The sequence below is a fragment of the Patiria miniata genome, unplaced genomic scaffold (assembly GCF_015706575.1).
Source record: "Patiria miniata isolate m_02_andy unplaced genomic scaffold, ASM1570657v1 HiC_scaffold_4, whole genome shotgun sequence".
NCBI lineage: Eukaryota > Metazoa > Echinodermata > Asteroidea > Valvatida > Asterinidae > Patiria > Patiria miniata.
In genome coordinates, this window is record NW_024037071.1 from 5,935,873 (window position 1) to 5,963,274 (window position 27,402).

Here is a 27,402-nt window from a genome sequence, read left to right on the forward strand (position 1 = left end):
TATCTTGGTACCGCGTGGCGGGTTTACCCCGTGCTGAGTTGTCTTGGAAAACAATGGGGCATACGTGATCTGGCATTTGTACCACAGAGCAAAATGTCATTGGGCTTCGAAGCAGCAAGTAATGCTGAGCATTTGCAAAAAAGTGGATGAAAAACCAGTCACAAGAATAATGCATAATTATATATCTGGAAACAGCAAATATTTTCGTTCTCCATTCTTGTGCTGGGAAAACAATTGACATTGGCCAATTACACCCGAAACTTTTCGAAAGATCTGCCACACATGTTTCATATAATGACGTCAGGGTGCTGCACCGTCAGGACTCTGACGATAGTCTTTGCGGTCCTTTGACTGCGCGTGCGTATCATTTTGGAGGATTGTGGGCTATAGTTGATGGCAGTCTGTGCACCCTTGATAGCGTTATTAGTCTAGGGTATAGGGAACCATTCTCAGTAATGACGAGACGCAAGCAGCACGCCAAAGGTCTACTGAGGTTACACAACGACGTCATTTGTTCCGGAGACGACCAGGAATTCGACAGACAGGCAACCGTTCATGCCCTCACTTTGCCCCAGGGCCCATGATAGCCTGACTCGCTACTCCTCAATTAGCCGGTCACGAGCGGGGCATTTTCGACAAACCCGTCTCTTTTTTTGGTCAGGGTCCGCCGACGGCAGTTGACGTTGATGAAACGGGCTAGTCAGTCGATGGAAATGGACAAGCAGGATCGATAGGGTCGTGGTTGTCGAGTGATTTTCACTGTGCATTCTGGGAACCATTGAACCTTCGTCGATGATAAAACGAAGCAGGAGAAGAACGCTTGAATGAAAGCATAGAAAGATCCCCTTTTGATAACTTGTATCAATATGAAATCCCTAATGTATGCTTTCCGCTGTTTGTTCGCTAGTTTGCATGGGTACACCACACCCTTTGAGCAAGCCCCTGACACTCGCAACGTGACTCACTGAAGCATATCCCAAATGGACATTTAGAAGATGATTGTCTCACTGAGCATGTCTTTTTAATTGCCAAAACATTATTCTTCGTTCAATCAGAGATTTCATGAATGGTTTAAATTTCAAAGTTCATGCACCTCCATGACTACTTTTGATACGAATTCAAAACGTAGTCACTTGATGTTTATACCAGAATCGGAGTTGAGTTCGATTTGTGAATGCAGTGGAGTACATCCCAAGTCCAGTCACAAGTAAATCACTAGTCCAGTCGCAAGTAAATCACTAGTCCAGTCACAAGTAAATCACTAGTCCAGTCGCACGTTCAGTCACAAGTAACAGGGGATGAACAATAACAAAGGTATGTCTTTGTCACTGTTCATTTGAATAGCTTGTGAGTTGAATTGGGACTGGAGTACTTGTGCTGGACTTGTTCTGGACTTGTGCTGGACTTGCAGGGACTTGTGATGGACTCGTCTACATGTACATGTGATCCAATCATCGCAAGTCAATCACTAGTCGTCCAGTCTCCAGTCAAGACAAGGAGATTTATTGAGTGAACTGCATGCCTTTGGCACTGTTCGTCGCTCAGGCCACTTTAACCCACTATGCGATTGACTAGTGATTGACTTGTGATTGACCAGTGATTGACTAGTGATTGACTTGTGATTTGACTTGCAATTGGCTTGTGATTGACTTACAATTGCCTTGTGATTGACTATAGTGATTGACTAGTGATTAACTTGTGGTTGACTCTGCAATAGCCTTGCGATCGACTTATGATTGACTAGTGATGGCTAGTGAATGACTTGTGAATGACTTGTGATTGACTTGTGATTGACTTGTGATTAGCTGGCGATTGACTTGAGATTGACTCGCGAAAAATTTCGGATTGCCCTGATTATCACAACTCTGTCAGCGACAAACGCTAAACTTATTGATAAAACGAATTTGTATATTTTTTTTCAGCGCGGAGCTACAAACTAAGAACTTTCTGCTTGGGTCCGTGGTGAAGATCTTCAGCGATGGGAAGATCATGTGGGGCGCCCCCGTCAACTTCAAGGGATACTGCCTCCTGGACGTCCGGTACTTTCCTTTCGACCATCAGCGATGTGAGATGAAGTTTGGCCCTTGGCAGCATAACGGCAAAGAGATTATCATGAAAGGGCAAGGTAGGGTGAGAACATCCTGGTGGCTATGTGGTTCTTTCTGCAATCAAGCATCGTCCCTGACTGTGGTGCGCATGCGTAAAACCTATCACGTGATCGAAGTGGATTATCACGTGATTTGAGGAAGATTGTGTTCAACAAAATCCTCCCTGGACTGCATTATCTATTTCGTTGAAAAATAACGCATGTGCGTTAAAGTCAGAGTCTATTGTTGGTTGAAGAAAAGATAAATGCATCCGGTTTCGTTTGTATTAAAACGTGTTCACTTCCGATAAAAGGGCGGCTTTAAATTAAAACAAAAGCATACTAAATGCATTTGTTGGAGGGAAACAAATTTGGCGCTCGATCTCATCCCAACAACATGTGTCTGGTGTTGCTAGAGCTACTGTTGAGTGCCTTTTAGCAAAACGTAAGCAGTAGTAATCCATAGACAACTGTCGACAGTCCCCATACATAACGTGTACATTCGTCAGCAGGATACATGTCAACATGAGTTGTGTATCAACATTGGTAGTTGGGTATGCTGCAGGCCTATGTAATGCACAAGAAAACCCCACACGTGAGAGCTCCTTTTGTTGCATCTGGTCACACTCCTTCATAAAATATCAATAAATTTGCATTAGTTGTATATTGGCTGTTTGTGTTAGCCAATATTATCTCTGCAGAGGAAAGCTGTATGGCCAGCCAGAAGCCATAATTATCACCTACCACAGCCATCTGCCGGGAGCGTACCTCTTGAGAACGATCCAAACGTTATCTCGGTGCCCCCTTGTATTGACAGCCATGAGTAGCTTACACCATTTAGGGGTCTCTTATTGTTTACTGAACACTTATTAGGTGTGATCCAATCAAACACATGGCTTACGGCTCCCGGCTTACTGCCTTCAATTGGCTGACATAAGATATTCCAAAAAGCTGATTTTCTGGTCTGAATTCTCAGCCTTCAATTCTCAGTTATTATACAGGGGAGGTAACAGACTATTAGGGGAACTTTATTTGTATGGGTAACAAAGGATTGTTAGTCATTTTTATTTTATTTAATTTGTTTTGGTCAATTTATTTATTGAGGGTTGACGAGGGGAAAGGTTTGCAAACTTGTATGGGAAAAAATCCTTTGGAAAAATTCGTTAAAAGTTCAATTTGGGGAGTGGTTAATGGATGCGGTTTCGTCAGCATAACAACGCCAACTTGGTCCAAAAAATGACGTTTAATTTAAGGATCCTTACTCGGAAAAACCAGAAAATTTCTGGAAATAAGCATACGGCATGCAAGTTATATTTTGTTTTACATTTTCATCACAGTCTCTTTCCATGAGCAAAAAAAAAAGAGGAAAAGGGAAAGACAGAATAGAAAGGGCTAGCACTAGGCCATGTATGTTAATGTAAAAATAGGAAGGGTTTGAAACGCTGCCAAATACATGTGTATTGCCGCGCGCGTGCCGTCACCGCGTAATGGGGAATTTGTTTTTATTGTTGGGCCAATTAGGGCCGAGTTATGGGGACTTTTCGCTGTCCCCACAGTGTCTTCAGTCCCCATAGTACCATGAGACAACTCGTGTGAACGGTGTGTAGTGCCCAGAACTACGGACCAAGTTGGGCCTATGTGTGAACAGCTGTGTTCAATGATGTGGAAGAAAACATTTAAACCATTTATGAATTATATTTGATTTCTTTGCATGACAGGTGACCAGTCCGTCTTCAATAGCAACGGTGAGTGGGACATGACGGGCATCAACACCTCCAACAACGTGGAGTACTACCCAGACGATCCGGGCATCCCTTTCACTGACTGCAAGTTCACCATCAAGTTCTCTCGGCGTTCCGAGTTCTACGTCTTCAATCTGATGATGCCATCTTGCTTGATCTGTCTCATGGCAGCCTTAGCCTTCCTCTTACCCCCGACCTCCCAGGGAAAGGTCAACCTTGGGGTCACCTTCCTGCTGTCCATGACCGTGTTCCTCATGATCGTGGCTGAGTCTATTCCGCCCACCAACCAGGTTCCTGTTATCGGTAAGTAGGCCATATAATCCCATCAAACCTTACCAAAGATTCACAGTATATAGGCTGCCGTAGGCGGCGCAATTTTTGCTCTCTTTGCAATGCCTCATGGGAGAAAAAGTATTTGGAATCGTTACCAAAAGGTATTCTGCATAGGTATTCGAGTCCCAGGACTTGGCCGTACTGCCTTCTACATTCTACATGGTCGAGATTATATTGTACATTGAATATTTTACATTTTGCGAGAACGAGACATGCGAGTTTTATCAGATTTGCGTCAAAACGTCCACAAGACATTATTTTACAAACTAATAAAGGCCGGATACAAGCAGTATTGCTTGGCGATGACATAAAATAAATTATTGAACAGGAGGGTTCTGTCCCAGCCCTCGTAAGGTTGAACGTTTGAGGTCACAGTCGGCATCGTTCGACACCATGATAGACACACTTGGACCGCACGATTGAGCCAAAAGAGTTGAGAAAACGCAATCAGTAAAGTACCCTTCCGCCCTTTGATGACAGAATTAAAGTACGCTGCAGCGTCGATGTTTGTGGTGCCTTGCCCTGTATCCAGAATTTACTTTTTTTTTCGTTGTTGCTTCTTGGAGCTCTTCTATATGTCTTTCAAGTCGACCGAACGAAATCACCACAATTGAACAGTAATCACAGGGGATGTGACGCGATGCGGTAGACCAGGCGGCGACAAATTCTTTCAAGCTGAAAGCTTTCAATAGTAAGACGGTGGATTGCTCCAGTCCCTGCGACCTGGTTAGGTTTCAAATTACAAATGGATTTGTTTGCTACCGTGCGCGCAAATTCATTATTATACCCCTGGAGACGCCTGGTGGCAGCGTTCATAGCAGTAATCACCATTAATTCAAAGCCAGTGCACAATAGGTAAAATACCCCTGGGACGTTTGGGGCCAGCGGGATTTTTTAAATGAAAATGTTGTGTCTTGAGACTTATACAGCAAGTACAGAGACCAAGGCCCCTGGCTGTTGCTTGCTATAAATCAAATTTACAGTGAACATCAAACTTGTTAAATACCAATAATGGTAGAAAGGCTGAATGTATAACCGGATGAATATGCTTGATTAATATGAGAGTGTGATTTATTTATTTCAGGCCAATACTTTGCAGCGACCATGGTGTTGGTATCCCTGTCGCTGGTGCTCAACGTATGCGTCGTGGCCATCTTTAGCCATGCGACCGTGGGCGAGCCGGTGCCCGAATGGATCCGTACTTTCGTCCTGGGCGTGCTATCCGCAGTTGTCCGCATCTCATCCGACGAGATCAGGGACATCCGGCGGGCCAAGTTCCGCCACCGCAGCCACACACACACGGTGCTGACCAAGTCTTCAGGCGGACGGACCAAGTTCACTTCGGTGCCTGTGAACGACGAGACCAAGACGCACGGGGTCAACTACTACATGGACTACATGCCCAACTCACACATGACCAACGACAGTGACAAGTCTAAGCGACAAAGCGAGCAGTTCGAGGCGCTGACGCGAGAACTGAAGAGGATGAACGAGACTCTGAACAACATGAAGCTGGGTGAGAAGAGATTTAGTGTAGACCAGAGACGAAACTACCGGGAATGGGTGTTGGTGTCCCGGGTACTGGACAGGACTTTCCTGGTGCTTTATCTTATCGGTAATGTAATGGCAGTCGTACTACTCGTACTGCCCGTGATGATTATGAAACCCGAAGTACCAATGACGGAACACTGACGTTTGATCTGCCGGTGCGAGCGCTTCAGATGTACTATCACAGACGAATTATTAATGAGTGGTGTTCTAATTGAGGAATTGGTTAATCGGGAACGGAGCATCGATAGGCTCGAGAGCGACGGCTGGTGAAGACTACGAGTATCAAGACCACGCCCACTGTATGATTCAAAATCGATGGCGTTCAGTTACAAATCATTTCACCGTTTGTTAAACTCTCGTTTAGGTTACGCGACGTTCGTGACAAATTAAATGAAATAAGCAACCATTAGGGTAGCTTCAATCCATGACTACATGTATTGCCATGGACTATGGCTGATAACATAAATATGTCAGTCGATGTACTATCTGTATCATTACGATTTATCACGGTTCTTCCTTTACTGGTTTGATTCTTTTATGAACGTCAAAATGAAGTGGGAAATGTGGCAAGTTATTCCAAAAATAGGGATGACGTAACAGTAGTCGTTGTATGACGACCTCGCTTGCATCTGACTATCCGACGACTGTTGTTTCACCCGACGCATGCGTATCATAGACTGATCCACATCTATCGGACCATTGAGAAACAGTTGTCAAGTTTACGCGTGGTGTTCATACCAAATCGAGGAATCAAGGTATTAGACCTTTCTTGTTCCAACGCGGACTATAAACTTGACTGACCTGACTGGTGACTTGACCGTTGAGGACTGGACTGGCCTGTGCAAAATGTCAGAAATTAATTTTACCGTGACTTGCTTAACTGGTATCCCCGCATTTCAATAAAGCTGTCTGTATAGAGAACCAGAGACTAGTTTTGTGGTCAATGCTGGGAGACTTTGAGACTCTTGGTGGCAGCAAACACACCGGTCCTTTGGGGGGTATTTTTGCGCAGGCGCACACATTGTGCAGGCATCAATTACTTTTTCTGCAAGCAAGTATTATAATACTCAATTACCACAACGCGCATGCGTCAGTTGGTACGAAATGGTTCTCGGACTGAACTTCCCTTTAAAAAAATCCCCCGGACCTATGAATGAGAAAGAAAGTGTGAAATTTATTTTATTGGTCATCAGGACTTGATTAATCAAAATTTAGCGAAGCAAAAACAATTTTTTTGGGGGGGGGATGAAAATGTAAAATTCCTTCACGATTCCAACACCCAACCTGCAGCATTCAGACCGTAGATTTAGCGCAGCATGCTTTGGCGAAACCAAACTGACTGCCGTGGAATATAAATTATAGTATTTTTTTGCCGAATCAGGTGATATTTATATGTTCACGTGATATGTTTCACGCATGCGTATGACAATCAATGATTTTACCAAAATGCCAAAAAAAAACAGTTTGCGTTCTGGCATAATGGAACAAAATGTGAAACCAAACTTTGCCGATTGTAGTTGAAAACTGCATACATTGAATTAAGATGCTTAAATGTCCTATAGTTAGAAAACAAGCTCCGATAATATTGTAGGGAACTAAAACTCAATTCACATACGTGACATAGTTTTAGTACTCGCGCTCGTACTGGAGAAAACAAATTGGTACGGGTATTCGTACTCGAACTCGTGCTCATGCTAATGTACTCTTACACTAGAAGTCGCAAGAAAAAAATGTTTGCTCTTATTGTAATCGTACTCACAAAATAAGTACTATAATTGCAAATGTTCTCCACCAGTAAGATCATTTTTTTTAAAGTACATACAGGGGAAAACAGTTTTACTTTTTGGGAGGTGTCTGAATTAGTTTAATGCTAAGTTTGACAGCAAGAAGCCCTAGAGAACACGTGACTCATTAAAAGTTACTCGAATTTGTGGAAAGTAATCGTACTCGTACTCGAGCACAGATTTGGTACTTGTACTCGGACTCATGAAAATGTACTCGACTACAACACTGATATGTGATAACCAAGGACAACCCAAGGAAGACTTAGTAGTTTAACATCAAGCTTATTGGTCTAGGAACCCCACAATAGCCAATCAGTTTTGGATGCATGGGTCAAAGGTCAAGGTCATTATGGTTATAAAATGCAAAAGGATTTTCAGGAACACTCTAAAATATATTTGGCATATGACCTTAAAACCTGATATAGTTTGGGGTTTTTTGAGTCCCCAGACTTCAAAACCAAAGCAAAACTCTATAAAATTATGTATTAAAGAACAATCGGAGCAATCGTGATTTGTTCAAATCCTTTGCCGGGAACTCGAGAATATTTACGTCTGACCAAACGCATTTTCAAAATAATAAAAAACAAAGCGTCTTAAAAGCTGCTTTTACGGCAATTCGAGTGTAACTTAAATTTTGTACCGTTGTTTGACAAAGACAAACTTAGTCCTTGACGATAATCATTTGGATCAACGGATCGTTTCAAACCGATAGATTTCCTGACCGTTTTAAAGACCCGGATTAAGCTGATTTGAAAATTTGGTAGTAGCTGCAACTTTGCCGGTTTTGAAGGTTACTCTTTATCAAAATAATGTTCATACTTAATGATAATTGTAGTCTCTATTAAAACTGGTCTTCTGTCGCGATCTAGGCCATATGGCGGTCAATTTGTCTTCGGTTGAAACCACAAATGAAACGGTCACGTTGCAGTGTAAAGATTAAGTTACTGGTTGAATTAAGTGAAGCTTTAATAGCTTGATCCTGTTTAGTTAAAGGCCAATAATTTCCATAGTATAGCAATATTCAAATAAAAAGCTTGATTTCGTCTTCTGGGTCAAAGTTAAACGTATACTATGCACTTCATTTTCGTATATCCAATTAATGAATACTTTCCGTTAAGATTTCTGAAGTTATGTACGAGATCTTATGTGGCATTAATAAGAGATTGTGTTTTATTTAAATGAATGACCTTTAAGTGATTTAGATTGGGATACTCATTCGAACACCATCCTCACATCGGTATTAAAAGACATATCGTTTATTTAAACAATTTTGGCCCATTCCAAATCAAGGTTATCAACGAATCAAGTACAGCTATTGAATTAGTTTTAAAAAAAGTAATGACATGAATTATGAACAATTTTTGAGATTTGAATCGTCGTTTATATGTAAAGAGCGCTAAAACTGTTTTGTTTTAATAACCACGTATATGCTACATAAGCTAGTTGTCTTTCTGTGAGAGATTTTAACAAAGTAAATCTTCAGTTGAATCTATAAGCCTTAATATATGCTTAGGGTTGAAACAATGTTATATGTAAATGAATCAAATAAGTCTATTCATAACAGTGCGATAAAATCTGGGAGAAAATGAAAATAGTTAATGTAAATAATCGATCATATAAATAAAATTGCAATATTAAAGGGACGTAGGCCTTTGTTCAACACAAATGACATTATATTTAAATAAGTGGTTAACTGAAAGTATCAAAATTCATCTTAAATTTTATTTTACAGAAGTTTGGTTAAAAACAAAACCTGCGGAAGATGCTGTAGGTTTTTCCCATGATGGTAACATAAGGAGCTTTCCATTTTTAAACAGAGAATGCTGCAGCACGATGTATTTTTGCGCGAAATGGGGTGAGTAACCGACACGAATGACTGCTGCATTAATACTTCATTAATGTTTCATGTTCAGTTCCTCTGCCATCGAGCATTCATGTCTATTTCATGTTATTATGACACATCAGTGTAAAAACACGATCAGGCAAAACCAGTGAAGCTGAGAGCAGAGCCGGCCCATTCATTTGCATTACGAGGTAACACGTCCAAACATTTGGGCCAATGTAAGACTTAAGCAAGTCTAAGTGACAGTCACTGAGTGAGTTAGTAGACTGACCCCTTTGAACCCAGCTCAAAAAAATAATAATCTTTAGGTGACACTTATAAAACTTTATATATTTCAAGTTTAATTGTAACAAGTTAGTGCAAAAACATAAAAACCGTATTTGTAATGAAATATTCGATCTTATGGAAGTATGCCTGGTGATAAAGAAAAATAGTAGAAGGTACAAGATGACTTTGTTTTTCAGTATTTTTCCTGTTACATTTTTTCAGTCGGGTTACCGCAGTTTTTCAATCATGATATGCATTTCATTCTAAGAGATTTACTCTAATTAATTGTAAATAATGTTCAATTTATATAAAAAACGAGCTTGAACTAAAATATAAACCATAGCATGATATGTATTAAACTGTCATTATTGTTATCAAAACAAATCAAAATTGCACATTGTCTCGGTTTATAATTGTGTTATATCAAGTTGCAAACAGCGGCTAAATTTGTTTTCATTGATCGTACCTCTTTAAAGGAACAAACCAACCGTTTTTAGTTTGCCCTCAAGGATGCAGGTCAGCAAGTCGGTCCGAAATCGCCTACGCCGGCCAGATCATTTGAAGGTCGTGAACTTGATGATTTGTTAAAAAAAAAAGAGACTGTTGGAAGCCGTGCAGAGGACTGCGAGCTCGTATTTCTAAGAAATGTGAATGAAATAAGGCCCTAAATGGCTTTATTTTGCAATGGAGCGTAGGCGTCTATTTTCGAATGACGATGGGCTTCAGGACTGCTTTTAGAATGTTTTTTTGCTCAATCTGCCAACATTTGGGCGTTTGAATATTGATTGGTGCTCCATTCGTCTGCAGAGAAAAAATCCATTTTTGGCCAAATTTTGTTAAAAATGTAAGGCTAACCCCTTGCATTTTTTTCAATTTTGGCCAAAAAAATGAAATTCCTTGAAACTTGCAGGAAAGATGCCTAAGGTAACCCTGAACACATTCCAATTCGATTAGGGAACAGATGTGCCTTTGAAATGTAATTTTAGTGGAAAATTATGGGTACAAACAGTCAAAAATCATTTCTTTTTTTTATTGATTTCCTCCTACCAAAATGGATGCTTTTTGGTTAAATCTGCCAAATTCGGGCGTTTGTATATTGATTGGCACTCCACTCGTCTCCAGAAGAATTTCTGCGTTGTTTAGAGAAAAATCAATTTTTGGCCAAATTTTGTTAAAAATGTAAGGCTAACCCCTTGCATTTTTGTTCAATTTTGGCCAAAAAATGAAATTCCTTGTAACTTGCAGGAAAGATGCCTAAGGTAACCCTGAACATATTCCAATTCGATTCGGGAACAGACGTGTCTAGGAAAAGAAATTCTGGCCGAAAATTTATAGCAAAAACGGTCAAAATTCATTCTTTTTTTGTAGATTTCCTCCTACCAAAATGGATGCTTTTAGGGTAAAATCTGCCAAAATTCGGGCCTTTGAATATTGATTTGCGCTCCACTCTTCTAAAAAGGAATTTCTGCGTTGTTTAAAGAAATATCAATTTTTGGCCAAATTTTGTTAAAAATGTAAGGCTAACCCCTTGCATTTTTTTCAATTTTGGCCAAAAAATGAAATTCCTTGAATCTTGCAGGAAAGATGCCTAAGGTAACCCTGAACACATTCCAATTCGATTCGGGAACAGACGTGTCTAAGAAAAGACGTTGTGGCCGAAAATTTATAGCAAAAACAGTCAAAATTCATTCTTTTTTGTAGATTTCCTCCTACCAAAATGGATGCTTTTAGGGTAAAATCTGCCAAAATTCGGGCGTTTGAATATTGATTGGCGCTCCACTCGTCTCCAGAGGAATTTCTGCGTTGTTTAGAGAAAAATCAATTTTTGGCCAAATTTTGTTAAAAATGTAAGGCTAACCCCTTGCATTTTTTTCAATTTTGGCCAAGAAATGTAATTCCTTGAAACTTGAAATTCGGGCGTTTTAATATTGATTTGCGCTCCACTTGTCTCCAGAGGAATTTCTGCGTTGTTTAGAGAAAAATCAATTTTTGGCCAAATTTTGTAAAAAAAAGGAAGGCTAACTAACCCCTTGCATTTTTTTCAATTTTGGCCAAAAAATGTAATTCCTCGAAACTTGCAGGAAAGATGCCTGAGGTAACCCTGAACATATTCCAATTCGATTCGGGAACAGACGTGTCTAGGAAAAGAAATTCTGGCCGAAAATTTATAGCAAAAACAGTCAAAATTCATTCTTTTTTTGTAGATTTCCTCCTACCAAAATGGATGCTTTTAGGGTAAAATCTGCCAAAATTCAGGCGTTGAATATTGATTTGCGCTCCACTCTTCTCAGAAGGAATTTCTGCGTTGTTTAAAGAAAAATCAATTTTTGGCCAAATTTTGTTAAAAATGTAAGGCTAACCCCTTGCATTTTTTTCAATTTTGGCCAAAACATGTAATTCCTTGAAACTTGAAATTCGGGCGTATTAATATTGATTTGCGCTCCACTTGTCTCCAGAGGAATTTCTGCGTTGTTTAGAGAAAAATCAATTTTTGGCCAAATTTTGTTAAAAATGTAAGGCTAACCCCTTGCATTTTTTTCAATTTTGGCCAAAAAATGAAATTCCTTGAAACTTGCAGGAAAGATGCTTAAGGTAACCCTGAACACATTCCAATTCGATTAGGGAACAGATGTGCCTTTGAAATGTAATTTTAGTGGAAAATTATGGGTACAAACAGTCAAAAATCATTTCTTTTTTTTATTGATTTCCTCCTACCAAAATGGATGCTTTTTGGTTAAATCTGCCAAATTCGGGCGTTTGTATATTGATTGGCACTCCACTCGTCTCCAGAAGAATTTCTGCGTTGTTTAGAGAAAAATCCATTTTTGGCCAAATTTTGTTAAAAATGTAAGGCTAACCCCTTGCATTTTTTTCAATTTTGGCCAAAAAATAAAATTCCTTGAAACTTGCAGGAAAGATGCCTGAGGTAACCCTGAACATATTCCAATTCGATTCGGGAACAGACGTGTCTAGGAAAAGAAATTCTGGCCGAAAATTTATAGCAAAAACAGTCAAAATTCATTCTTTTTTTGTAGATTTCCTCCTACCAAAATGGATGCTTTTTGGTTAAATCTGCCAAATTCGGGCGTTTGAATATTGATTAGCGCTCCACTCGTCTCCAGAAGAATTTCTGCGTTGTTTAGAGAAACATCAATTTTTTGCTAAATTTGTTACAAATGTAAGGCTAACCCCCTTGCATTTTTTTCAATTTTGGCCAAAAAATGAATTCCGTGAAACTTGCAGGAAAGATGCCTAAGGTAACCCTGAACACATTCCAATTCGATTAGGGAACAGATGTGCCTTTGAAATGTAATTTTAGTGGAAAATTATGGGTACAAACAGTCAAAAATCATTTCTTTTTTTTATTGATTTCCTCCTACCAAAATGGATGCTTTTTGGTTAAATCTGCCAAATTCGGGCGTTTGTATATTGATTGGCACTCCACTCGTCTCCAGAAGAATTTCTGCGTTGTTTAGAGAAAAATCAATTTTTGGCCAAATTTTGTTAAAAATGTAAGGCTAACCCCTTGCATTTTTTTCAATTTTGGCCAAAAAATGAAATTCCTTGAAACTTGCAGGAAAGATGCCTAAGGTAACCCTGAACATATTCCAATTCGATTCGGGAACAGACGTGTCTAGGAAACGAAATTCTGGCCGAAAATTTATAGCAAAAACGGTCAAAATTCATTCTTTTTTTGTAGATTTCCTCCTACCAAAATGGATGCTTTTAGGGTAAAATCTGCCAAAATTCGGGCATTTGAATATTGATTTGCGCTCCACTCTTCTAAAAAGGAATTTCTGCGTTGTTTAAAGAAAATCAATTTTTGGCCAAATTTTGTTAAAAATGTAAGGCTAACCCCTTGCATTTTTTTCAATTTTGGCCAAAAAATGAAATTCCTTGAATCTTGCAGGAAAGATGCCTAAGGTAACCCTGAACACATTCCAATTCGATTCGGGAACAGACGTGTCTAAGAAAAGACGTTGTGGCCGAAAATTTATAGCAAAAACAGTCAAAATTCATTCTTTTTTTGTAGATTTCCTCCTACCAAAATGGATGCTTTAAGGGTAAAATCTGCCAAAATTCGGGCGTTAGAATATTGATTGGCGCTCCACTCGTCTCCAAAGGAATTTCTGCGTTGTTTAGAGAAAAATCAATTTTTGGCCAAATTTTGTTAAAAATGTAAGGCTAACCCCTTGCATTTTTTCAATTTTGGCCAAAAAATGTAATTCCTTGAAACTTGAAATTCGGGCGTTTTAATATTGATTTGCGCTCCACTTCTCTCCAAAGGAATTTCTGCGTTGTTTAGAGAAAAATCAATTTTTGGCCAAATTTTGTTAAAAATGTAAGGCTAACCCCTTGCATTTTTTTCAATTTTGGCCAAAAAATGTAATTCCTTGAAACTTGCAGGAAAGATGCCTAAGGTAACCCTGAACACATTCCAATTCGATTAGGGAACAGATGTGCCTTTGAAATGTAATTTTAGAGGAAAAGCATGGGTACAAACAGTCCAAAATCATTTCTTTTTTTTATTGATTTCCTCCTACCAAAATGGATGCTTTTTGGTTAAATCTGCCAAAATTCGGGCGTTTGTATATTCATTGGCACTCCACTCGTCTCCAGAAGAATTTCTGTGTTGTTTAGAGAAAAATCAATTTTTGGCCAAATTTTGTTAAAAATGTAAGGCTAACCCCTTGCATTTTTTTCAATTTTGGCCAAAAAATGAAATTCCTTGAAACTTGCAGGAAAGATGCCTGAGGTAACCCTGAACACATTCCAATTCGATTCGGGAACAGACGTGTCTAGGAAAAGAAATTCTGGCCGAAAATTTATAGCAAAAACAGTCAAAATTCATTCTCATTTTTTATTGATTTCCTTGACAAAAATGGATGCTTTTTGGTTAAATCTGCAAAATTCGGGCGTTTGAATATTGATTGGCGCTCCACTCGTCTCCAGAAGAATTTCTGCGTTGTTTAGAGAAACATCAATTTTTTGCTAAATTTGTTACAAATGTAAGGCTAACCCCTTGCATTTTTTTCAATTTTGGCCAAAAAATGAATTCCTTGAAACTTGCAGGAAAGATGCCTAAGGTAACCCTGAACACATTCCAATTCGATTAGGGAACAGATGTGCCTTTGAAATGTAATTTTATTGGAAAATTATGGGTACAAACAGTCAAAAATCATTTCTTTTTTTTATTGAGTTCCTCCTACCAAAATGGATGCTTTTTGGTTAAATCTGCCAAAATTCGGGCGTTTTAATATTGATTTGCGCTCCACTTGTCTCCAGAGGAATTTCTGCGTTGTTTAGAGAAAAATCAATTTTTGGCCAAATTTTGTAAAAAAAAGGAAGGCTAACCCCTTGCATTTTTTTCAATTTTGGCCAAAAAATGTAATTCCTTGAAACTTGCAGGAAAGATGCCTAAGGTAACCCTGAACATCTTCCAATTCGATTCGGGAACAGACGTGTCTAGGAAAAGAAATTCTGGCCGAAAATTTATAGCAAAAACAGTCAAAATTCATTCTTTTTTTGTAGATTTCCTCCTACCAAAATGGATGCTTTTAGGGTAAAATCTGCAAAAATTCAGGCGTTTGAATATTGATTTGCGCTCCACTCGTCTCCAGAGGAATTTCTGCGTTGTTTAGAGAAAAATCAATTTTTGGCCACATTTTGTTAAAAATGTAAGGCTAACCCCTTGCATTTTTTTTCAATTTTGGCCAAAAAATGTTATTCCTTGAAACTTGAAATTCGGGCGTTTTAATATTGATTTGCGCTCCACTTGTCTCCAGAGGAATTTCTGCGTTGTTTAGAGAAAAATCAATTTTTGGCCAAATTTTGTTAAAAATGTAAGGCTAACCCCTTGCATTTTTTTCAATTTTGGCCAAAGAATAAAATTCCTTGAAACTTGCAGGAAAGATGCCTGAGGTAACCCTGAACACATTCCAATTCGATTCGGGAACAGACGTGTCTAGGAAAAGAAATTCTGGTCGAAAATTTATAGCAAAAACAGTCAAAATTCATTCTTTTTTTGTTGATTTCCTCCTACCAAAATGGATGCTTTTTGGTTAAGTCTGCCAAAATTAGGGCGTTTGAATAGAGATTGGCGCTCCACTTGTCTCAAGAGGAAATTCTGCGTTGTTTAGAGAAAAATCAATTTTTGGCCAAATTTTGTTTAAAATGTAAGGCTAACCCCTTGCATTTTTGTTCAATTTTGGCCAAAAAATGAAAGTCCTTGTAACTTGCAGGAAAGATGCTTAAGATAACCCTGAACACATTCAAATTCGATTCGGGAATAGATGTGGGTTTGAAAAGAAATTGTGGCCGAAAATTTATAGCAAAAACAGTCAAAATTCATTCTCTTTTTTTATTGATTTCCTTGACAAAAATGGATGCTTTTTGGCTATATCTGCCAAAATTAGGGCGTTTGAATATTGATTGGCGCTCCACTTGTCTTAAGAGGAATTTCTGCGTTGTTGAGAGAAAAATCAATTTTTGGCCAAATTTCGTTAAAAATGTAAGGCTAACCCCTTGCATTTCTTTAAATTTTGGCCAAAAAATGAAATTCCTTGAAACTTGCAGGAAAGATGCTTAAGGTAACCCTGAACACATTCCAATTCGATTCGGGAACAGATGTGCCTTTTAAAAGAAATTGTAACCGAAAAATTATAGCAAAAACAGTCAAAATAAATTCTCTTTTTTTGATTTCCTCCCCCCCCCCAAAAAAATGGATGTTTTTTGGCTAAATCTGCCGAAATTCGGGCGTTTGAATATTGATTGGCGCTCCACCCGTCTTAAGAAGAATTTCTGCGTTGTTTAGAGAAAAATCTATTTTTAGCCAAATTTTGTTAAAAATGTAAGGCTAACCCCTTCCATTTTTTTCAATTTTGGCCAAAAAATGAAATTCCTTGAAACTTGCAGGAAAGATGCCCAAGGTAACCCTGAACACATTCCAATTCGATTCGGGATCAGATGTGCCTTTGAAAAGAAATTGTGGCTGAAAAAAATTATTTTAGCCGAAAATTTAGGGTTCAAACCGTCAAAAATCATTCTTTATTTTATGGATTTCTTCCCCCCAAAATGGATGCTTTTTGGCTTAATTTAGGGTTCAAACCGTCAAAAATCATTCTTTATTTTATAGATTTCTTCCCCCCAAAATGGATGCTTTTTGGCTTAATCGGCCGCTGATCCGTGGGGGGGGGGGGGGGGGGGGGGGCTGGTTATGGACACACATGTCTGAACACGTTTCAAAAAGAAACATATATAACTGCCTCACACACTAACTGCCAATAACAAAACAAACAATTTACAATCATTTTTAAAATCATCGCTTTATTTAAACAAATTGATCAAAATTAATTGTCAAAAACGTACCAAGTGTTAATAATTATGATGACCGAAATTTGTACTTTTTACACAAAGGTCATGGCCGAAGTTAGCATTTTCTGTAAACGAGGGCGCACGTATATCAATTAGCCATTACAGGAAAGAAAACAAAAAGTTACAGTAAGCTCGTTTTTGTTTTCAAGTTTTTTTGAGATTCAAAGGAAATTATTAACTACAAATTAATTAAAATACATTCTAGTGGTTGTTATGGTCTTACACACAGAGGGCGCTATTAGTATTACTGTTTATAAATTACCATGTTGTAGTATTTACGTGGTTAGCTGCATTTGATTCAATTAAGTATTACTTTTTTCCTGTAATGCGATTTTCGGAGTGAATTTTGCATTCAACGATGCAATCTTAAACATTCAATGTATTCCCGTGGCTGAAACAATCTTGTAACAGAATTATAATAAATTAATAAGATGCATATATTGAATTGCAATGTGTAATACACACATTGTATTATAATTATTATTATTTAAGTTAAACATGTGTAAAAGTGCTAACATTATAGGTGTGTCGCATTTTAAAAAAGAAAGCTGCAACATAGAAATACTGTTAAAAATTAGTTACGGGTAACTTTTGGGGGTATTCTGGTAAGAGTGTTTCTCCCCGCAGATTCCAACAAAGATAAGAATTCACTTGAACACATTTTACTCGAATAATTATAATAATGTACGTACATACATATCATATACTGCAAAATATAATATATTGAAAACTTCTAATTATGAAACATAATTTTGCATGTAGTCTTCGTGATTTTCGTGCACACGAAGCACTACACAAGGTTGTTCAACGATTACACTTGAATGAGGGCTTATACAAAGAATAAATTCATATATAATTTTCTAATACTGAATTCTTCCCCTTACCGAAGCAATTTTGGTTTTTAGCATCAGCAGGTTCTCTGCAATCAACGACTCATGAATGCTTTGAAAAAATATTTGTCAGTGAAGGGCAAGACTATGTACTGAAAAAAATAACATCTTAAAACTTGTTTTTTTTAAATAGCAGTTGTTTTCTTCTTTTGAAAATTGTGTTTATAATAATAATTAGTATTTTACCGCAAATTTTCAAAACCTTGAACCACCTATTGTTTCCCCACTGCAATTGTATAATCCCATAGTTTTATTTGTAGTAATTGAACATTGGACATTTCTGTATCTGTTTACAGTCACCACGAGTGGCGATATTACCAGTTAAATCATCGTAAATTCTCAACACAATTCGAACCACCACACCCATAGACCTCATATCACTTATCCTGTCGAAATCGAATTCTCTCACCACAAAACACCATAGTCACGTTATTTTGACAGATTCCAAAACTTAAAACTGTTTTCCATCCATTTCATAATCACAACATTTCGATTTGAAAACATATTTCCCACATCATCACTGACATCACACTTACATCATCAGTAAAATCTCCATTCTCACCACCATCACCCGAAGCATCACCATCACATTCTCACCCTCAGCACCCTCATCATGTCAAGTCTCACCACAACCTTTCACCACCATGAACATCATTAACACAAAAAGCTTTCACCAACATTCACTCCAAAGTCACCCCCATCTCGGGTACTGTATCACTGTACGCGTGGTAACAATGTGCCGCCATCTCACCCCGTGTCATCTCATTAATATTCCTACCAACAATTCATCGCATCAACGCACAGGGAAAGTGACAAGATTAATCAAACACTGCCTGGAGTGGGATCGAACCTGCAACCTCCAGATTGCCCTGCAAACCTTGGCCCACTGAAGGTAAATTATACTTCTTACCTTTTTCCCCCAATTTCTCGAAAGAGTCACAAGAGTTTGTTTCTGTGCCAAACTTACCTAAGTACGCACAAACGTCTCACATTAACAATCCGAACTGTGCATGCTTCGTTGCAAAATTGGTAATGTTGGCACAGTAACGAGGAAAGATGATTATGCTAATTACTAATCCATGGCACGCAACATTTCGTTATGATGTATTATTATAACTATCACCATTGTTTAGTTCAAAACATGGCAATATCGCCAGAATTCCACTGGAAAGTACAATTTTACACATTCCAAACGTTTCACCTAGTTTGCCCCGAAACGTAAGTAACATAGGGCCTAATACTTAACACCATAATAAGCGCAGATTACTTTTTGTCAAAATTATCCATTCTTAGATCTATTGCAAAAAAAATGAAATTACTAAATAAATACCGTCTTTTGATATTATATCAGAGATCTGTTTCACAAAGTAAAGAATTTGCGCCCTCTATAGCGACATGGCTTCAGAATCATTCCATAGGGGGCGTGCTTTATCTTCGACGGATGATTGAGAGGGCGGGAAGAGTTTTATTCAACTAATATTTACCAAGTAAAATCCCCTTTAAATACCTCACAATCGAACTGTAAGCGTTTTTGAAAATTACTCACACGATAAACAAAGCTGCATAATGGCATTATGGAAATCTAAAAGGTTAGAACAAATCTTACTGCAATCTGTTAATTATATTTATCAAGGATTATATTATTTATGTATATGATATACTTTTAAGAACACATAAATACCGCAACTATTACATAAATTATAAATTGACCCTAATTAAAAGACAATCGTTAATGTTTGTTTCGGAACTGAGGGTGCAACTCAAAGTTTCGCACTTCTACTCTAAAGTTTCACGAATAAGATAAAGAGCTTTGGTAAAATAATATATATTATTCATTGTCTTTGGTTAAAATCTGTCCCTTTCACTGAAAGACCAATTACAATGACCTGTCGACCGATAACACTCCAAGGACACAAAACTACAGATAGTCAGAAGTATTCAAAACACAGCATAAGATCATCGTTATTTGTTTTTGTTTTTGTTTTTACAAATATTAGAAGGAAGAGTCGCACTGACACAAGCCGTTACAATGCACCACACCTCGTCCAATTGGTCCTACAACAGCAGAGGGCGCACTCACAAGCAGAAAACGATTGACAAAATTATTGTTAGAAAATATACAGTATAAGTGCTTAAGCGTATTGCTTAAAGAAGGCATCACATTTCAAACGTATTTTGGTTTTTCCCCACTTCCTGATTCTTTAGGGCCTGCCCTAATTCTTACATAAATTCGTAAAGAGCGCCCTCACTCTATACTAATCGAGATCCGTAGCAAAAAGGCGGAAAACGTAATCCATTTTGCACAAGAGAACTGCAAATCATTTGTATCGTTTAAATGAAAATTATTTCTTTTAAGAACTCTCTGTAATTCGTAACAGGCGGTGTGCGCTGCTGCAGCGGCGCTGTCTATGTGCATTTTGCTGATCTCAAAATTGCAATTAACATTGAAAACCACTAGCTTTAATCGTTCATTTCCATAATGCAGAATCAACATAAAATTGACCTGACGACAAGTCGTCGTTCACGTACGTACGGATCATGAATCGCAACCAGAGTTAACCGTTTTCGATCCGACGTTGAATTATAATTTACCAACATAAAAGATGTTCATATTGTATAATAATAATAATTTATTTTGTATATACAAGTTTGAATTCCCCGATAGAGAGTTGGTACTTCTCTTTTACCATGATCGCGAGATCAATTGATGAATTATCAACGCGTTGAATATTCCATCAGTAAACTATTGGTTGAACTAGGCATATTTTGGACGTATTGAATCGATGGATAACAGTATCTTGTCACAGACTCTCTACGTGCATGATAAGCTCACTGGGATAGTCTGGCCACCACAAGGTCCAGTTAGTGTTTATAGTGAGCTTATCGTTCGACTCCAAATTGGCGTGACTCCATTATTGGCATCGCCTTGAAATTACGCATGCGTACTATGTGCCTATCTCACCAGCCAGATGGTTCTGCACGCGATCTTGTCCAATTTCCATTCGCCACCCAACAAAACAAAAGTGCGCCCTCAAGTGTCCACTTGGTTGGCCTTACCTACGCCCTTAAGTGTTCGTCGAGACCATGAGTAGAACTCCCCGTTACAAGTTATATCAAACGTCTGGGCGTAAACTTGGGATTCAGTAAGATACACCCGCACGACGGCTTTTATAAGCGAATCCAAACAAACAAAGGGAGAAACTTTCTACACCAAATGTCAAGTTTCACCAGGAAGCAATGAGCTTTAAGGGGACCAGAACGCGATGGAGGAGGCGATGTGTCATTGGTAATCAGTTTAATATCTAGGGGTTGCCTGTTTGTTCTGAGGGTTTGAAAAATATTTTGGTAGATGTTTTTACAAAAAGTTCGTTCCCCGGAATCTGAATGTCAGATTTGGATGAAAAACACGACAAAGGTACCAGCAGACCCTATGAGACATACCACAAAGAACAGCCTGTCTAGCACAATGGCAACGCGTTTCCACTCCGTCTGCACACGCCGGGAATTCATCTCCACCTCGATACTGAAGGTAATCTTCTGCATTTCTCGCAGGAGGGCTAGATAGAGCGAGCGATTCCGATGGAGCGAGTCCCGTACGGATCCCACCCCGCCATCGCCTCCTCCTCCCCCGCCACCCCCAGCGGGCTTACCCTGGTCAGCTTCATCGGGCGTGTTGCTGTTAGGACCCCCGCAGCCATTGGAGACGATTCGTGAACGGGAGGAAGTTGAGTTGGCCGTGACCTCGGCTATCAGACTCTTGGTCTCCCAGGAGCGCAGCTCGTTAGCTAGCTTGTCGCCGATGGTGGGTCGGCGCTTAGACCGGCTGCTCTCAGACGGTAACAGGACCCGACCGATGCCATTCAGGATGTAGCGCTTGATCCAAGGCGGGACGGGTTTGCAATCGGGCCCGCGGTGGTGCATGTTGAGTACTGTCACGGACATACCGATGGAAATGGAGATCAGAACCATCGTGCAGGCGAAATATTGACCTGCAAACAAACAAATCCCACAGTCGATCAAATCAATGCACTCAGTTTACTTGTTTGTTTACCGTTTGGTTACAGAAGAGGCGTTTAACGAGTGAAAACAAAAATAAGAATATTGATTTTTTTATTATTAAAGACGATTCTGCTCAATAAATGAGGAAGGGAGGGTGAGCAGAGCGTCGTTTATTAAAGAGGAAAATCAACATTTAACTCTGAACTTATGGTCAAAAGGGGCGCTCTGCTCCAATTGAATTGCTAACTTCCTGTCACGTGACATGGACCTTTGGTATATTATCAAGATTGTGTATGTAGAGCACAAACTGAAGTTACTTGGGAGCCATGTTTAGAGCCACGACGTAGAGAAAGGCATATCTGTGCGTTGTGCGTATTATGCACTGATCCGACAGAGGGATCCGAGTTTGTTGGGGCCCGAACATAGCGGCGGCCATATTGGGAGGCCAAACAGTGACTTGCGGCGGCTTCACATGCCGGTCTTACCGATAATTGGCACCGTGCTTGTGGGCGGCATAGTCTCCGCTACCAGCAGCAGGAAGACCGTGAGCGACAGTAGCACCGTCACACCAAGGCTAACCTTCTCACCAGACTCAGGGGGTAAGAAGAAAGTCAACAGCGACACCAGCGACAGGAACATGCAGGGGAAGAGCAGGTTAAACAGGTAGTACAGAGGCCTTCTCCGAAATAAAACCTACAAATGGATTTTATAAAAAAAAAACCAACTGACATTTACTATCTTTCCTGAATGTGGGAAGAGCCTAATAATATTATCCCCCAACCCAGGTCTACCCTGCTGGAAGTTCATGTTTCAATAAACCAAAGAATGGCAAATCTAGGATCACTATTTTACCACGCCAGGGCAGATCTGGGAGAGGTATGTGATACGACGGCGCCCTCAATCGGATTTTTCTTATAATGGACGGTTATGTTACTTTCATCCACTCAACGACAAAAGCTGGGTAATTATCTTTAATCCGTCATCCTTTTCGTCGCAATCATATTTTCCCACTGTTTTCTCCCTTAATAATCTCACTATTCTCGTCTTTCTTATGAAAGAAAATGTAACAAACGAGGGACCTTTGTTTACTTCGTCTATTAATGACAACTTTTGATTTTGCCTTCCAATACATTATCTAAAATGTCAACAATTACGAAAAAAGGTTTTGCCGGTGTAGCGTGAATATCCGACTCCATGAAATGTGGACTCATTGGTAGTATTGCGCACGCGTGAGTACGATACTATGCTATTTTTAGGATCGTTTCGGGAGAGTGACCTGTCACGTGCGAGGGATTAACCAATAATAGGGAAAAAGGGGTCCGATTTTCATAGGAGTCGGATTTTCATGTGACACCGGCAATTGCAGACCAAAATCCAACTGGGACGCCGACTCTCCCGAGATTTGAAAATGAGCGTGGCCTTCCATCGTGAACAGGCCAGCATCTAGCTCCAACAAAATAATTACCTGTGTCATTTCTTTCTTGTATCTTTCTTTTTAACTAGGCCTAAGAAGTCCCTAAGGCACTGTTGTCCGTGCATATTAAACATGGTTATACCATTAAGCTTGCCCGCAGGCCATGAAAACAAACACCTTACTCTGAAATTAATTTGAAGCCTAACGGCTAAAAGCGATGACAAAAAGGCCAACGGTGCATGGATATGCAGTCAGCCTGCTAAAAATACCAACCTGCGTCTTATAGGGATTTTTTCCTGGCGGGTGGGAGTACGTGACAAGCGTCCGATTTAGGTTTATTCAATGCCAAAAATCTTTGTAAGGTACCTTAAGAAACGCCCACGTGTACGTATAGCACACACGTACGTACAGTGCAAAGCCAATGAAGAGAACACTTCTTATCAGGTCATTTTCTATTCTGTAACATATACTCTTAGACCGCGATATAAGGCTTGGATACCTCAAGCAAGTTGAGTACTTTAAAGAGTGATTGATGGGTGCTTTGATTGGTCATTTCCTATGAACTTTACGAAGAAGAAAAAACGACATATCGGAAGGACCTTTTCTCTCCTTTTTGTAGTAAATTGTACCCGGACTTAATTAAGACTTGCTGAATAAAACACCGACGGTAGCTTTTCATTCCAAGCCCAAGAGATGGACCACACGAATGCTTAATTATTAACTATCAACGGAAATATTGAAGAATCTCGGTTTGTATTGTTTTAAATCGTGGACTTGAAAGTCGTCCGAAATGGCCCCTTTTTGGTAAAAAAAAAAAAGGAAGAAGATAATTTTTAAACTTGAAATTGATATATTTTGAACGATACAATTAAATCTAGACAAAGACGGAACCACAATATTTCCTTTTAAAAATGCAGATGACTCAGGCCTGTTCCATAAGCAAAGCGAACTTGCAAATATGACTTAAAATAGCGCAAGATAATGGTACCTCATTGTTTAGTGATAAAATCTTTATTTTTTTACTTTGTAGACTGGTACTCACCTCGTATTCTACATCTGTGTATATTTTACCGGGGTCGTCGGGGTACTCGACCGAATGACTGTGCACTTCCATGCTGATCATGTCCCACTGCCCGTCGCTGTTGAAAATGGTCTCGTCACCCCCTGTGGAACAAAAATTACCACACAAAAAAACGGAGGAAAGGAAAATTAAATTTCCATAGATTCGAGGCCAGTTGTTGACTGAGTTGGTCGCATGCAAAGCTTGGCCAGCCAAACCACAGACTACGCAGTGCATGATGGGAAACATGACAAAGAATAAAAAAGACCACTTGCTTTGCTAAATAGTTTCAGCAGTAGCAATTATTTTTGTATTTTAAGCTCGAAAAGCACTCATTTAAACGGCACCATTTTTTTTCTGACGCCAAAAAGGACTCAAACGCTTCCCACAATACACTAGGCAGTTAGCTTTGCCTGTCATGCGCATTACGGCTTTCACACTTTTGCTTTACTCCCTCTATTGGCAAAGTCACTGACAGCATTTCTTTTTCAAAGTCCAACACAGCAAAGCACCAAGATACTAACTATTTTGTGAATTAAGTAACGATTAAAAAGCATAACATTGGGCAAAAATGCATGTTTTTACAGGGTGCGGAGGCCTGCATGCCAGGGAGAAATGAAGCAAGTTCGGGCGAGTACCATTAGTCGACTAGTGGTTGACTTGTGAAGTAACTTACGCCTGCGCACTAATAGCAACTCGCGAATGGCTCTTGTGGTTGCAGACCAGTAAATAAACTGCCATAGACCCAAATGATAAATGCTCCCACTTCAGAAATCCAGGAAAAATACTCACAACCCTCCAAGGTGTTCGAGACACACATCAAATTAAAGATTATTTCATCATCTTTCAGTTTCTTTTCGATTTTTGGGGGTTAACTGATGACTTATAGGAAAAATTTCCATCCGACGGCTTCCACCCATATTGTTTACAAACCCTCAAGTTCATGGCCCACAGTAAGCTCAAATACCGAAGAATTTGAGGGCATGCAAATCGTGATTTGGCCGGCCGGCGTAGGCAATTTTGGATCGATTTACTGGCCCGCAACCTTGTCAACGATGGTCAAAACGTCACCACAGTCCTGGCGCCCTGTTGTATGAAGCGCATGACTATTGGTTACCAGCGATGCAACTGTACCCCGCATGGTCCGGTTCCATAAAGTCGACTAGACAAGTATAGTCCAACCATTCATCGTTCGAGTGAAGTAAGTCGAACTATGGTTAACAAACGTTCTCGCTCGAACTTGCCATGGTTACACCTTTGGTGACTTTCCGTTAGTTAAGGGGTCACAAGGAAGGAAGGGTCATTTTCGTGAAGTGGAATCTTAACACTCTTTATATAACATTTTGAATTGTCAACATTACATGCAATCGGGTTAATTTTGTCAATGTTGATCGTGCGAAATGAAAATATGACTGAGAATGAAAATGATTATAATAAGAACCCGGCTAAAAAAAAGAACTAATGTAATTCTGGCATTACAACCTGAGACTAGCCACTGAACCAGGATGAAATGACAATTACACAAAGTCCTACTCTTTCCTTAACACAGCTTTAATTTAAAAATTGAATTAATTAATAGCGGCGGATTTGTTCAGCTACTCCTAATCATAATTAAAATTCTATTATTCATCATCTTTTTTTTTTGCACAGCTCTGAAAAATCCAAGTCAGAGTGACAGCTTACACTTTCATTGAATTCAAACTCCATCGATCACGAGATCAATTTAATTAAAAGGTTCTCCCGGATATTTGATCTTTCCTGAGCAGCCTCGCTGGGAAGCCGATTTCCATTGACCCAACGAACTTTTCCTTGGAGTGTAGGCCTATTCGCTTCTTCTTTCAGCGTCCGGAAATGTTCCATTTCTTTCGAATTATTGTTCACAGGTTATATTGACAGTGTGAAGAATGAAACCGTAAGTGATATGAAAATCAATTTGTTGATGTTTACACACTTCTTCCCCTCAAGTTGAACACCAATAGAAACGATAAACCACCCACCTTGCACAGCAAACTACTCGACAAACGAACAAATAATTGTTGCGTGAGTTTGAGAAACAGGTGAATAAACCGTGGACATTCTCCACGCGAAGAGATGTTGTTGCAATACTGCTTACAAGTCTCTAGTTTGATATCCATGCATGGAGAAGGCACACGGTAAATATTAATCTTTCTACCACCGAGCCATCAATCAATTTATCTTTTGCCACAGTTCTGTTCTTGAGTGGGTTGGTCAGCAAAATAAGCAACCCGTTTTACCGATACATCACGCATGCAGCACCGCTTTGGGTCTGCCACACATTGCTACTACATGTAATTGCAAAGAGTAGCCTTCATGTTTTTGTATGATGCAAGCTGTAAGTGGCATGTTCCGACGCTTGCAAAATGCTGCCTCTCTTTCAGCCCTACGAGTGTGTGTGTTAGTATGCAAGCCACATGAGGGAAAATGCCAACGTGCAAATAAGGCCTAAATGCGGCCAAGGCAAGATGAAATTGTTTTCAGTGCTTGGAATATTAACAAACTAGCTTCCGGGTGCAGATGGTGCGGATTTGGCATGCATTGCGTGCAAGGAGGAGTCCTCACTAAGCAGTTATACCCGTGTCGTAGCAGTATCATTATCATTTTAATTAAGAGAAAGAAGGCGAAAGATTTATGCAGAGAATAAATTGAAGAAATGTGTTAATTATTCGGACTTCTCCTCTCCTTAGTACTTTTGAGTCTAGCCCCTTGACGTGTTCATTCTTGATAGATCCACAGGGTTTACGCTGTTTTTCAATTAAGATCCGTCCCACAGTCCAGCAGCTCAGCAGATCATTCCCCTGCAATTTCATGAAATAAACTGTCCAAAAAACACCGTCCGCGTACTTAACAATTCTTAGCCCTTATACAGGCCAAGTCTTCAGTTTGATCAATGTTGCCAGAGGAACATTAAACTATCTCCTGATATTTTCACATTTGGATCAAAATTTCGTTAAAGTGACAGTGTCCCACAAAAGTACACCTCTTCCAACCCCTTATATACAGAGCCACGATGATAAAAAGAACACTTATCTAATTATGAA

At 39.3% G+C, this 27,402-nt stretch overlaps 2 protein-coding genes across 3 annotated transcripts in view; one reads left to right on the forward strand and one right to left on the reverse strand.

Annotated features, from left to right (window-relative positions):
* LOC119739838 (neuronal acetylcholine receptor subunit alpha-9-like) overlaps positions 1-9,626 on the forward strand; it is a 52,414-nt gene extending 42,788 nt beyond the window's left edge. The window contains exons 5-7 of the mRNA XM_038214931.1: positions 1,923-2,125; positions 3,805-4,131; positions 5,246-9,626. Of these exons, the coding sequence (XP_038070859.1) occupies positions 1,923-2,125; positions 3,805-4,131; positions 5,246-5,853 (1,138 nt within the window). The 3' untranslated portion in view covers positions 5,854-9,626. The remainder of the gene's footprint in view (positions 1-1,922; positions 2,126-3,804; positions 4,132-5,245) is intronic.
* A 7,286-nt stretch (positions 9,627-16,912) lies between these two features.
* Positions 16,913-27,402, reverse strand: part of LOC119739839 (neuronal acetylcholine receptor subunit alpha-10-like) — a 53,127-nt gene continuing 42,637 nt past the window's right edge. For both annotated transcript variants that reach the window (XM_038214933.1, XM_038214932.1), the window contains 3 exons: positions 24,326-24,447; positions 22,355-22,562; positions 16,913-21,859 (listed from right to left, as the gene is read on the reverse strand). In XM_038214933.1, the coding sequence (XP_038070861.1) occupies positions 21,258-21,859; positions 22,355-22,562; positions 24,326-24,447 (932 nt within the window). In that variant the 3' untranslated portion in view covers positions 16,913-21,257. The remainder of the gene's footprint in view (positions 21,860-22,354; positions 22,563-24,325; positions 24,448-27,402) is intronic.